Source organism: Vicugna pacos, chromosome 13 (genome assembly GCF_048564905.1).
Source record: "Vicugna pacos chromosome 13, VicPac4, whole genome shotgun sequence".
NCBI classification, from domain to species: domain Eukaryota; kingdom Metazoa; phylum Chordata; class Mammalia; order Artiodactyla; family Camelidae; genus Vicugna; species Vicugna pacos.
In genome coordinates this window covers 19,873,361-19,887,879 of record NC_132999.1, presented here as the reverse complement: position 1 = coordinate 19,887,879, position 14,519 = coordinate 19,873,361, and the positions used below count along the sequence as shown (strand labels likewise).

Genomic DNA, 14,519 nt, shown 5'->3' with positions numbered 1-14,519 from the left:
GTGACTTCAGTGTAAAATATTCAGTTTTATCCTTTGTTTCTGACAGTTCTGGCAGCCTGCTCTTTTATAAGCTTTCATATCAAACCCAGTGAACAAATTAAATGAGGAACAGCCTCCTCTCCTCAGATAGATGCCTGTTTCTAGGATGCACCCTTTACCTCCTGGGCCCATGGTCTTTAGAAACAGGCCTCAGTGTCGTGTTATTCCTGACTCCTCAAGAGCCTCATCTTCAGTGAGATGCTAAGAATTGCAATAACACTTGCTTTGACCACTCGCATCTGGCTCAGGAAGATTCTATCCATGGACTTACTCATTATTAATAATATCTAGAGATAAACTATTAAATTTTGATTATCTGGAATACCTGGAGAATATAGTATTCTGGCTTAATTGAATTTTCTCAGTAGCGAAGAGTTATAATTCAAATTCCATCTCTCCCATTTCTTATCTTTGAAAATGAAACAAAGCCAATCATTGATTTTCTGTCTAGTCATCTTGGTATGCTGAGTAAAATTCACTACTTAAAAAAATTCAGTGTTCAATTTATTTATTCAATTCATTCCTTCTACAAATACGTATTGAACAAATGTACCAGTGCCGGGCCATGTTCTAGGAGAGAGATTCGAGCAAAGACTTTGAGGAATTAAGCAGGACATGCGGAGCTCTGTGGTGATCTTTTGGATTCCTTCCAACTGAGTTGTTCTGTCTCTTCCACCCAAATAAAACTTGCCTTAAGAATAGTAAAAAATCAGTGCTCTCAGAAATGTAGTGAACAAGAGCAAACCAGAATAAAATGGTGAAAATTTTGAATCGCAGAATCATTTAATAAAAAGTAAACCGGGGGCTGTGAGTTTAGACTACTTGGCTTCACATCTTGGTTCTGCCACTTAACACCTTTGCACTGTTGGACAAGTTTCTTCACTTCTCAGTGCCCCAGTTCCTTCTCAGTAAAATCAGGCTGTTAGTAGCTACCTCATGCAACTTGTGAGGACAAAATGAATTAATACATGTAAAGTACCTAGAACCAGGAGTGGTCCAAGAAAAGAACTCAAGACAATCCAGTTAATATCTTGATTGTTCTTAATCTTAACCAGTAACACAAAGTTACAACAAAGTATTACCAAATACGTCATGGAGAGCCAGTAGATTACATAGGTTTCTTCTTCAAATAGATTTGTAAAACAAATATGCCCACATTAGAGACAAATTTTAAGATAGTAGAAAGGAAAAGAAAAAGCACTGGTAATCATAAAGAAAATTCCTTACCCTATTGTTATTAGCATTTTCTTCTTCTCTGCTGTGTTGCAGTTGAAAATCTTCAGTTCCGCGTTCACTCAGTGTCAAGCCCTGGCAAATGATAGTTTCCTTTTGCCTCACACCTGGCTTTAGACTTTCCCAGACACTGCCATCCCGCTCGTATTTATATCTTCATGCTCTTCTTCACTCACCATACTTGGTTCAGTGCAGGTTAAAAAGCACTCATAGAGTTCCAGACACTAAAGTTACAAACTTCAAGTCAGTCTTGGACCTTAGGAAGTGCTCAGTCCAGTTCCCTATCTACCTAGCTGCTTCCCCTCTTTCTCAGTCTGTCTGGCAAGCAGTTGCTTATATTGTAAGAGTCGGGTCAAACAAACTGTCCTCTGGGATGTCTTTCCTGATTTGCTTTCCTCGGTGAAATTATTGGCTTTGGTTTAGGGGAGGGGAGAGGGACTTCCTCTGCGACCCACAGGGAGTGGTACCCTGAGCAAATCTCCATCAGAGCACTGTAGTGCCATTACACACCTACTGTTTCCTTACCAGTCTTCCTCTTTTGGGCTGCAAGCTCTCTGAGGTCAGGAAACAAGTCTAATTCGTGTGGCAGGTACTAAGGAACGTGATGGAAGCAACAAATCTGAATTTTTACACTGCTGCAGTGATGGTATATATGTACACATTATATAGCCTATTTCTTTTCCACTTAGCATTTTATCTCAAGTAATTTCCAGATTTTTACAATTGGTGCTTTAATGGTTGTTTAATGGTCCTTTGAAGGTCAGTGCTGCCCAACAGAACTTTCAGCACTTATGGAAATGTTTAATATCTGCAACATCTGAAAGTCATCGTTCGCACATTCTACTGAGCACTTGAAATGTGGCTAGTGTAACTGAGGAACTGAGTTTTTCATTTTATTGAATTTTAAGTAATTTAAATTCAGATTGCTTTCTGATTACAATCTTTTGACTAACATATGAAACATAAGTATAGTTACCACATTGTTATCCAAGTACCAAGGGAATGGTACTTGAAATGGTGTTTAGAGTATTTTAAAGTCTAAATACGCTAATCATCTCCTCCTAAAATTTTGTATAATCTTAATTTCTTTGAAAATTTGTACTTCCATATACAGTACAAAAGTAAAATCATCTCTCATTCATAAAAGAAATTCCAGATGTATGGGCTTTAACTAATTGGATACTGCAAAATATACCCACTGGTACAGTTGTTTATTGATGCTTCAGTTTTTTGTATTTACCCTCTGGATAGCTTTTTATGTAATTTCATACTGTCACATGGCTAATTTAAAAGTTGGACTTTTTTTTTTTTTTTTTACTATTTTAACAGGATGTCAGATTTGTACATTTTAATATATTCCTTATATTCTAGTTCTTAAAAAAACACTAAATATACTTAATAGCTTGTGTACATATTATATGAAAAGGTCTTAGGCACAGTGGGCAATGAAAAGACTATTGAATGAACTTTACCAAATGTGCCTCTCTGAGTGAGATTCTCTCTCTAGTCAAAGACCAGAAGCTTACTCTGGAAGATAAGTGTCGTCTGCTTCCCACCTACTTTGAATGATATATTGCAACCTACATTGAATCCTTATTTAAGGATTATAATATTCTTGGAAATATAGCCCAATGTGTTTTCTAGATAGGCAAAAAAAAAGCAGAAAATTCTTGTTGCTTTTGAAATATCAGATGTCAGATTACTGCTTTAATAAGTGGAAGTTTACCATCATTTCCATGACTCTTAAACCACAATAATCCACTTTCACTTGTATCTACACTTAGATATCCTGGTGGCTATTATTTTGGCTATATTTTATTATCTAGTTTGTATATAATAATGTAAGATTCAATATACTGAATTATTCGATGGATATTTCAAATTTGGACTAATACTAATTTTGAGATGCTAGATAAACAAGATCATTGTCCAGCAAAACTGTTAAGTTTTGGTTACTTCTGGTCACCTATTTTGTCCATATGTACAGAGACTATTGTAGGCAAAATTCTGAAGATGTCCCCAAAGACTCCCATCCTCTGGTTTTTCAATCAAACTAACTTAGGTGTGAAGGAACTTGGCAGATGGAATTACAGTTACTAATCAGCTCGTCTTAAAATAGAAAGGTTATCCTGAATTATGCAGGGGCACCCAAAGTAATCGGATGAGCCCTTAACAATAGAAAAGGATGACAGAAGAGTCACTCAGAGAAATGCAGAAAAGAAAGAGAAAGGATATGGCAGGAGGGATCCAAGCATGAGAAGGATTTTTCACAACTTTACTGCCTCTGAGATTCAGGGATGCAAGTGTCAGGACTGGTGAGAGACATCTTAGAGCTGAGGGGAGCCCCCAGTGAGCTGCCAGCAATGAAGTGGGAAACTCAGTCCTACAAATACTGAATTCAGGAATTGAATTCAGCTAACAGACAGCCAGAATGAGCTGGGAAACGACATCTTCCCAGAGCCTCTGATAAGAGCCCAGCCAGCTTGTTAAACACTTGTTAAATCTGGAAAAGAGAAACCAGCCCAGCTAACTCCGACTTCCTCTTACCTGCAGTAATGTGAGATGATAAATGTTGCTGTTTTAGATGCTAAATTTGTAGTGATTTGTCACAGCAGCAGTAGAAAATTACTACAGATGCAAAATTAGTCATTCAGTGATCTGGAGGGATATTGAATTGCATGCAATCTTTAATACATATGTTTGTTGATTCAGGATCTAAATATGACCTCATGTTAAAATGTAAGTTTGTATGCTTTAATGGAAATGTTTCAGTGTTTCCTAATGTTTAGTTCCCTTTATACATAACTCAAATTAAACTTATGTGATAGGAAGGAATAAGGTACAGGAAGGTACTTGTAACTTGCTTTGATCCTAATGTTTGGCTCATGAATGTACAATATAGAACCAAGATAGATCAAGAGTTTCTTGAGAGTAGGGATCATGTCTCATTTGTCTTTGTATCTATCTACAGGTGGATACGTTATAGGCATTTAATAAATGCTTCTTGAATGTTGCATGTGTTGGTCTGTCTTTTTGCTCTAAGAAAGTTACTTTAAAAGCCCTATGTTCTATATATTTTCCTACAGGTTATGCTTTCTAATCCAGTGTTAGAAAACCCAGTGAATGTGGAAGCAGCCCATATACTGACTAAAGATGAAACTCTGTACAGACTAATAATTCTACAACTTTTCCACCAGCCATTACCATGTAAGAAGTGCTGACTTATTGTTACTTGCCAATTATTATTTATAGCAAGTAAGTGAGCTATAAATAACTTATAGATGGAATATTTTCTATATTCATTTCCCATAATGAAATTGTACTAAGATCTCTCCTACTATACTTCTTTGTGAGACCCATCAGTAGTGTGGTCCCTTTTTAAAGATTATCAAAAATCATAAGCTTAGTAACTTTAAATGTAATGGTCATATGGACGAATGATGCAAATGAAACCAGTCTACCCATCATAAAGATAAGACATCTGTTTTGAACCCTCTGTAAAGGGATCTACAGTGGATATTTCCCAGACTTCACCTTCAGTACCCTAGATCTTACTGATCTGGGATCCTTTCCCCTGGATTAACAAAATGTTCAGCTTTTTTTTTCTGAAGAATTCTCCCTCCAGGTATTCCTTCAAAGTGTCTACATGGAAATGAAACCTGAGGCTCTTCAGTCTTTCTGTCTATCGACCAATGTTTTTCTGATACCCTTGGTTTGCTCACTCTCATCCTGCCAGCAACCTTTGCATGACTCTTAGCTCCATCACCTCCCTTCCTCCCTTGCACTCTCTGTAGTTAGCAGAGCAATGCCTTGGCTCCTTATGCCCAGAGGGGTTTGTCACAAGTGAGGGCTGGGCTCCTAGTAACTTAGCTCTTTCCTTTATGTTCTGCCCTTCCTTTCAGCAGAGCACAGCGACCATGCAGAGCAGCTGGTATTGCTGCCTCCCCAGTCAGCAGGCTCTGCTGTTCAGACTCTGCCAAACTCATCTCTCTCATTCTTTATCTCTCAGATGTCCACAGTCTCTTTTTCCAGTCCTCTTCTAGGACCTGCCAGTCTCTTCATTTGTGACCAAATTCAAGTGCTCCTCCACAGGGCATCTGGGTCTGATGTAATATTGATCAGGCATCTTTTTCAGTATCTTCAAATATGTCATGATAGTTGCAGAGGTCCTCAAAATTCCCTGACAGTTTTGAGGCTGGTTTGTACACAGAGAAATGGTACTGCTTCATTTGGATCTTATTCCTGACCTACCAGAATACTGCAGCATCCACTGTTGTGTCCTCTGCACTCAGTGAATATTTGTGGAATGAGTGAGTGAATGATATGTATCCTTTAGCCTTTAATGGAGCCCTACTGTTCTATCATTATACAGAAATATTCTATACAAAGCTATGTCCATATTCTGGTAAATGGAAATTTAAAAACTAGTTTCAAAATTTTTTTCTACAGTAAATGATTCTGTGCAACAGATTTTGGGTTTGCCCTGTGGAGAGAAGGATGGGACGACACCAGCAAACACATTGGCCCTCTCTTTGTCTTGCTCTCAGCTGGACATCGTCCTTCAGACATTCCAGGTCCCTGTTTTGCCATCAAACCAGACAGGAGAGCTGTCCAAGTTGCTGAATCACCCAGCAAATGAGCAACAAGGCAAATAGTGCCTTGACGGGTTTTCACTTTATTCTTTATTTATGTTGGTGAAATACGTGGAAATCCAAGACAGCGAATAGTTGTCAGCTTGCTTGCCATCACAGCAGGACTGGGAGTGGTACCTGCTGTGCCAGGAAGAGAATGATCTACCGCTTCACGGGGAAAGAGTGCGGTGGCACCGCAGAGCCAGCTGCTATGGTGGGAAATGAAGACGTGCACAAAACTCATTCACTCTCAATTAGATGGTAGTCTAGTGAAATACTATGCGGATTTCTGTGCAAAACAATATCCAATGAGAATGAATTACCTGTAACAACTTGGGGGAAAAAAAAGGTCTCTGCTCCAAGAATCATCTCTCATATACATTTAATATATTAATAGATTGAGAAAATGCATAGAAGAAATTACTGTCCCATTTTTAGATAACACAAAACTGGAGCAGGTAGAATTCTATACATGAGAACTCAAGAGGCAGCTAATTGTATCATCTCTGTAGGCACTGATTTCCAGCTACAGCAATATTCTCAGTGCCAAGTATAGCAGTGTCTGGCTCTAGGTACTGAATAAAAATTTATGGATTGAATGAATGAAAAAAATGCACATAAACTAGATCCTAATTTTACTTCATGGTTTACCAAGTGCTTTCACTTACTTTTTTAAAAAAACATTATGTATTTATTTATCAAATATATGTGTTTTTTGTATATATATATATATATTTTTTTTGACATATAGTCAGTTTACAATGTTGTGTCAATTTCTGGTGTACAGCATAATGCTAAAGTCATACATGAACATACGTATATTTGTTTTCATATTCTTTTGCACCATAAGTTACTACAAGATACTGAATATAGTTCCCTGTGCTATACATTATAAACTTGTTGTTTATCTATTTTATATGTATTAGTTAGTATCTGCAAATCTCGAACTCCCAACTTAACCCTTCCCACTCTCTTCCCTCTCTGGTAACCATAAGTTTATTTTCTATGTCTGGAAACAACCTAAATGTCCATCAACAGATGATGGATCAAGAAGTTGTGGTATATTTCTACAATGGAATACTACTCAGCCATAAAAAGGAATAAAATAATGCCATTTGCAGCAACATGGATGGACTTGGAGATTGTCATACTAAGTGAAGTAAGCCAGAAAGAGAAAGAAAAATACCATATGATGTCACTTATATGTGGAATCTAAAACAAACTTATTTACAAAACAGAAACAGACTCACAGACATAGAAAACAAACTAATGGTTTGACATATTTTTATGCATCTGATCCTCAGCCTCTTCCTCTGTGAGGAAATTGAGGGTCACTGATGAAGGGGCTAGCCCAAGGCCACACACAACAAGCTGCAGAGTCAGAGACCCAACCTGGGCATTCCCACCTCCCCTAGGCCTCCAGGTTTAGTGAGGTGAACATAAAGTCATTAGGGCTCAAAGAATTAAAATGTCCAAGCACAGACTAAAAGAAACCTGCCTTCATTGCAGAACTTTAGTCTATGCGAAAAGCCTTAGGGAGCTATTTGAACACAAGTGTAATGTGAACCGATAACAGAAAGTGTCCTTCTGCTGAGCCTGAGTGACATCACCTTCCCTCCTCTGGTGAGGAGGGCCTTGCCCTGGAACCCCGGCACACTCTGTTTGGAGCATCACATTTCCTGTGGCTGGAGAAACTGAATGTTTAGCTAAGGGAAGAAAAGATAAAATGCAGTTGTAGAAGCTGTTTTCAGATATTTGAAGGGATTTCTTAGAGAACAGGGGAATTTCCTTCTCTGTTGCTCCAGGGAACTAAAGTCAGACTAATGTTGAAGCTACAGGTCAGTCATGCCTTCCTCCGGCCTGCTAAGTTGTCTCCACTGATGTCCAGAACATACAAGCTTGGCTCTGCTTGAGCCAGAACATACCTTGACTTTTTCCTTGTAATAGGTGGTCTGGAATTAACTCTGGTTTCCTGAGCCTAAGCCTGGCATTTGGTATGTCGATATGCAAATGCTTCTCATTCCCCAAACTTTCCTTAACATCTGTTCTTTGCCTGAACAGCGAGGTCTTTGCGCTGTTGTATTGACATGAATACACAAGCTTAGAGCCCAACCCTCATTGGTGGAGGTCCCGACAGCTTTCCCCTGTCCTGGCAGCCTCTTCTTTTGGCCTGGCTCCCTTTTTCATAGTTCAGGGGCTCACACACACCAGCCTGCCTAGGGCAGACCTGGCATCATTGCTTCCAGTTCTCCCTTTCACTCTGTGTGGCAGTTTGGGCAATAAATTTTATGGTCAGTTGGGTTAACTGGTCTTTCCTAGAAGCAAATGGCACTGTCATTGCAGCATCCCTCATGGTACAGTCCATCCAGGCCCTAGCTGGCCAAACGTGAGGACAGATTTTCTTAGAATTCAAGTTGCTTGAGCATGGGCAAGGCCGTGTCGGCAGCTGGTAAACACACTTCCACTAAAGGTGTGCCTTTATAACTCGTGTTCATGTGACAGAGCTTCATGACTCTTTTTCAGGGATGTTATCAAAGAGCTTTTTGCTCAGTGTGGGGAGTTGAACAAGGAGATCTTTCAAGTGCCTTCCAAGCTATACTTCAGTTTGTTTTACGAAAACCTGGAGGTCTGGACGGAGACAATGTGTAACAACTGTTTTGCCTCCTAGATTCTGAGTATTGCTACTTACTTTCGAATTTGTGACAAAGTAATTTCATTTACAGCAGTTCCCCCTCATCTGCAGTTCCACTTTCCAAGTTTTCAGTTACCTGCAGTCAACCATGGTCTGAAAAGTGTTCAATGAAAAAATTCTGGAAATAAACAGTTTGTGAATTTTAAATCATGAACCATTCTAAGTAGCATGATGAAATCTCTTACCATCCAGCTTTGTCCCGCCCGGGACGTGAATCATCTCAAAGAGCACCTCCTGCCCATTTTTCACTTGGTCTCCATCTGGGTTATCAGATCAACGGTCTGATAGCTGAGGCATTGCACACAGTGCTTGTGTTCAAGCGACCCTTATTTTTCTTAATCACGGCCCCAAAGCACAAGACTAGTGCTGCTGGCCATTCAGATATGCCAAAGAGAAGCCATAAGGTGCTTCCTTTAAGTGAAAATGTGAAAATTCTTGACTAAATAAGAAAAGGAAAAAAATCACGTGCTAAAGTTGCTAAGATTTACAGTGAGAACAAATCTTCTACCCATAAATTTGATAAGAAGGAAAAAAATTCGTGCTAGTTTTGCTGTCTCACCTCAAACCACAAAAAATGTGGCCACAGTGTGTCATAAGTGCCTAGTTAAGATGGAAAAGGCATTAAATTTGTACAAGATATTTTGAGAGAGAAAGAGACCACATTCATATAACTTTTATGATAATTGTTCTATTTTTTGTTTATTTTTATTTTTTTACTGAAGTATAATCAGGTTACAATGTTGTGATAATTGTTCTATTTTATTATTAGTTATTGTTGTTACCCTCTTACTGTGCCTAATTACAAATTAAACACTATCATGGCTATGCACCTATAGGAAAAAAACATAGTGTATACAGGGTTTGGTACCATTCCTGGTTTTAGGCATCCACTGGGAGGCTGGAATGTATCCTCTGCCAGTAAGGGGGAACTGCTATAAGCTCTTCCATCTTTTCCCCAGTTTGTCCTGGTGAACTTTTACTTCTATGTGGTTGCATGGTCCAGTTACTTTATTTTCTGTTTATCATGTTTGTTTTGATATCTAAAACATAGGGTTCACATACTTTTTAAAATCTTTTGTTATCTTTCATGATATTGACTTTATTCAAATATCTACTGAACTTTGACTATCCATTCATATGTTGGACACACAATGACTGGAAATCAATCATTCGAAGGATTGGAAATTTTGAATACAGGCTGGATTCGATGGTTTTACCTCATTAGAGTTGTCCAGTGAGATCTGACCTTCCCATTATTTAGGCTTGACATTTTTGTGAGATGAATCCTCCAGTCTTATGCTTGGAGAGAGAGAGAGAACTGTTTACATTCTAGGGGCCAAACAAGGGGCGACAGTAAGGAATCTTACCTATTCAAATAATGTATTTGATTTATTTCCTGCCTTCAGTCCCTTACCAGACTCTTGTTCTGCTTTGTAGCTAGTGCTGAATCTGTCTGGCTCAGTTTCTCTAGAAATAAACGTCCCCCCACCTGCCTGGGCAGTGCTGGGCACCTGGTTGCAGGCGAAGGGTGTAAGTCTTTGGTGTCTGTGCTGTGCACTTCTCCTTTCAGAGGTATCTGGGACCTACGACTCCTGAGCTGTTTCTCAAGTTCTGAAGTGTAAATCTGCTTGCTCTTCACTGGCCTCCCCTCATCATGTCATTAGGTTTCACACTGCCACGGCCTGTCACACTTGACAGTTACCACTTGACATCTGCTTTCTATCTTGAAAAAATTCTCTGGCCATCTTTCATTTGCTCTCCTTGAGGTTTTATACCTTATTTTCATTCCTTTATTATCTCACTGAGGCTTTATAGAAGGAGGGCATATAAGGCCATATACTCAATCTTCCAAGTAAACCAGAATCTTTTCATATTTTTCTTTGCAGTGAAAGGTGACAGTTCTGAGCCACTTGAAGACCCTGATAAAGTTATCAGGTAAGTTTTTCTTTCTACAATTCTATAATTATAAAATATATATATACTAAAAGAATTATTAAACAGTTTTCTATCATAATTGTATTTTCATTTTTTTGAATTAGAAAATTTTTCATTTTTATTTAAATATATTTTTTCTTACAATTCCTTTTTAAAATGTTTTACAAAAGAATGTAGAAAATATTGACTTCTTTATAGACTAGTTAAAAGTTAATGCAGCTGTGTTAACTTGCCTTTTTAGTTTTCTTTTTTTATTGCTGAAAAGAAAAAAAAAATTTGTCTACATTATAGATCACAAAAAACCCAAGCAATTTAGGAGACGATAATGCTCTGGACGAAAATGGTGAGAGTTAGGGCTGAAGCCATTGTGCACTTGGGAGATAACCTGACAGTATGACACTAATTCAGCCTTAAACACCGGGACAAGGTTTAGGTCTATAATCTCAAATATGGTTCTGCAGCATTTAGCTCCTCCAGCATTTCCATCAGCCTTTTTTGGATAGTCAGTCAGATGTGGAAAAAAGCCAACTAACTAGTGTTGAAATAATACTTGATCTATCTTGGTTTTATATTGTACATGCTCCAAAACAAGGCTCCTCTTAGTGGATTAATAACAGTGAGATACTCCCAAGAGACTGAAGTCAAACGAGGACATTGAAGAAGCCCTCAGGTCGGGGCTCTGTCCCAGAATGTGCAACAATGTTTTATCAGGGGACTTTGTGCCTGGACGCGTTAGAAGCTCAGAATTAGAAGATGCAGAATGACTGACAGAGTGACTAGTTGGGACATGACAGCAAGAGCATCGACCTTGTCTTCCTGCCGGCACACAGATGAGAACCAGCCAGTAGCAGTGGTGGGTCTGTCTCAGGCAGGAGCAGGAAGAAGGGAAACCCATCATGGGGAGAGAGCTTTGGCCCTTTGACTCTTTGTCTGGGACACGGAGGACCTCATCAGACAGGCAGCAAAGTAACCAGATGGCAGCGTGAGAATCCAGCACTGATCACAGGACAATAAAACCTGGGGTCTGGGGGAAAGATTTAACTACCAGGAACCATGGTGTGGTAAGCTTGTAGATGGTGTTATCTTGAAAAATCAAGATTTGTGAAATTGAAAGGGGAAAAAGGAGTGAGGAGTTGGGGGAGAGTGGTATCTTACAGGTGCAGTGAGATTCTAGGCAGAGGGAGTAAGGAGGGCACAGACCCTAAACTGGATATGAGCATAGTGGGTTAGAGGATCAGAAGGAAGGGCACTGTGGCCAGAACACAGCGAGGGGAGAAGAGGTGGGTGGGGATGAGGTGAGAGAAGTAGGGCCCGATCACTTAGGGCTTTATAAACCAAGGAAGGAGTTTGCATTTATTAACCTTGCGGTGGCAATTGGGATGCAGCTGGACAGCTTTTAAGAAAGGGCGAGACGTAATCAGGTTTACACTTTAAAAGGACTACTTTAACTGCCGTGTGGGGAATCCACTGCAGAGGATCTCGGGTGGAAGCAAGGAGAAGAATTATTGGGTTATTTTAGTAGAGCCGAGGAGAGCCGGCGGTGGCTCGGGCTAGGGCTGAGGTCACAGATGTGGAGAGAGAGACAAGTGGAAGAAGTGCGTGGATTCCAGGCTTAGTTTGATTGATATGGGGAGTGAGAAAAAGTGGAACCTAATATTACTGCTGGATTTTGGGTTGAACTGTATGGGTACTGCTGTGACTTCCTGAGATTGGGTGAGGGGTTTGGAAGAGCACGCCTCCGGCTAACACTAGCAGCCCCAGTTGTCGATGAGGATGTGTGGTCCCCGGGGCTCTCCTGCAGCGCTGTACACGCCGCTGTGCTGTTTGACGTGCCCACAGCCACTCTGGAACAAATTCAGCAGTTTTGTACAATGTCAAACATTCACTTGCCCTCTGGCCCATTCCTAAGTATTTACCTTAGAGAAATGAAAATATATAGTCACAAAAGGACTTGTACACAAATGTTCCTAGGGCCTTTATTCATAATATCCGAAACTGAAAACAACCAACATGCCTGTCATCATTCAACATTTTATATTCAGCAGTGTAATATATAATAAAGAAATTGCGCTGTATTTATAAATTGAATACTCTCAGCAGTGAAAGTGAATGAACTGTTGATACTTGCAACAACGTGGGATAATAATGCAGACATTGTGTTGAGTGGGAAAAAAAATACCCAGACTAATAAAAGAGTACCTGCTGTATGATTCAATTTACATGAAGTTCTAGGGCAGGCCAAACTGATCTATGGGGTAGAAATTGGATCAGCGATTACCCAAAGTGTCGAGGGAGCTGGACTGGGAAGCGGCAGCAGGGAACTTTCAGGACTCATGAAAATATCTTGGAATAGGGAGAGACCGAGGTAGAAAACGATTAGGAGGCTGCTTAGAGTTTGTGGGGAGAAAAATGACGAGGTACTTGTCCAAGGCAAGCGAGGAGACCAGCTGATGCCGAGTGCTAAGGGCTGCTAACCCCACCTTGACTCTCTTCTTGCGTGATGTCATTGATGGCTCACGACCACCACTGGAGAAATTTCTCTCTCTGGAAATGTGGAAGGGTTAGGTAACTTTCCCAGAGTTACACAGCTAATAAGTAATAGTACCAGAGTGTTTTAACCCAGGCCAGCTGATTCCAGAGCCTGTCCTCTTGGTCATGATACTGCAGACTAATATCCAGAGAGATTTAGGAACTCAGTCACTAGGTTTGGTGATGGCTGGGATGTTGCTTCCATGAAATAGCACTACCATGACTCTCTTCTTCCCTTAATGATCCTTTTGGTTTCCTTCACTGGCTCCCCTTAAACTCTGAATTGGTTTCTGCTCTTTCTTTTCTCAACACTTACTTACTCTTTAGGAGTTTGTTTTCCCTCATGGCGTCATCTGTTAACCTTCATGTTGATCTGACCCGCATCTCTATTTCCAGTCCTAATTTCTCAGTCACACTCCTAAAGGGCGTCACCTACAACCCATGTTTAAAATTAAACTCATATTTTACTTCAGTTTCTCTAGACACTTTCTATTAATAGCAAAACTAACTGGTCTTCTGGGCTTTAGGGGAATATTTGACCCTAAAATTCCTTCACTTTTCACACCCTATCAGGCAACCAGCTCAGTCAGCTCTTTATTTAGCATTAGCGTAGATTCATCTCCCCTTCGTATTCTCTGCTCCCACCCTAGTGTTAGTTCTCAGTATCTCTTGCTTGAATTACTGAATTTAGTTCCTAACTGGCCCCCCTGCATTTAATCTCTGCTGTAATCCACTCTGCATACTAATGCCAGAGAGAACTCTCACTCAAACACTGGTTTCATTATTTTCTTGCCTTGTTTGAGAACTGATTACTCTCTATCACCTAATAAATCAAGATTACTGAATCCACTCTAATCCATTCTCTGCCTAAATCTGAAGACCCAGCATTGCCTAGTTTCACTTATTTTTATCAAATTCCAGTTCCTCTGAAATTGGAACTCTCCACTCTAGTCAATTATCTTGTTACTATCACCTCTTCCCCCGAAATCCTCTGTATGCAGACGTGCACACACCATCCTCCTTGCTACCTAAGCTGTTGCTAATACTGTTTCCCTGGCCTAAGATGCCTCCTTCCTTTGTCCCAGGTCCGTATCCCAAGTGACTCTTTCCCTAATGGCTCCAAAACAAAGTTATATCTCCCTCCTCCAACTTCCTTCGCTCACTGCCACTGCCAAAGAAGCATCTGTCACTGTAGTCTCCAAATGTCTATGTTAAATGATGTAACAGTTTATTATGTTAATGAAAAATATTCTATTTACTAGTTCAGATATATATCTTATTTTCCCAGCAGGATAATAAGCTCTGATGTTCAGTTTAAACTTATGTCTTCTTTTTCATATTCTTAATGCCAATGGTAATACTCAATAAATTTCTGTTATTGGTTGAAACTATAAACACATGTATTTTTTACCTATATATATTCTTGTAAACTTAGTGACTTATCTGAGTAATAGTCAATA

At 39.7% G+C, this 14,519-nt stretch overlaps 1 protein-coding gene across 11 annotated transcripts in view; it reads left to right on the top strand.

Annotated features, from left to right (window-relative positions):
* Positions 1 to 14,519, top strand: part of UBE2U (ubiquitin conjugating enzyme E2 U) — a 48,587-nt gene that overhangs the window by 9,493 nt on the left and 24,575 nt on the right. For 9 of the 11 annotated variants that reach the window (XM_072975757.1, XM_072975767.1, XM_072975766.1 and 6 more), the window contains 2 exons: positions 4,359 to 4,479; positions 10,482 to 10,530. In XM_072975757.1, coding sequence (XP_072831858.1) covers positions 4,359 to 4,479; positions 10,482 to 10,530 — 170 coding nt within the window. The remainder of the gene's footprint in view (positions 1 to 4,358; positions 4,480 to 10,481; positions 10,531 to 14,519) is intronic. The other 2 variants (XM_072975765.1, XM_072975759.1) reach the window with 1 other exon arrangement.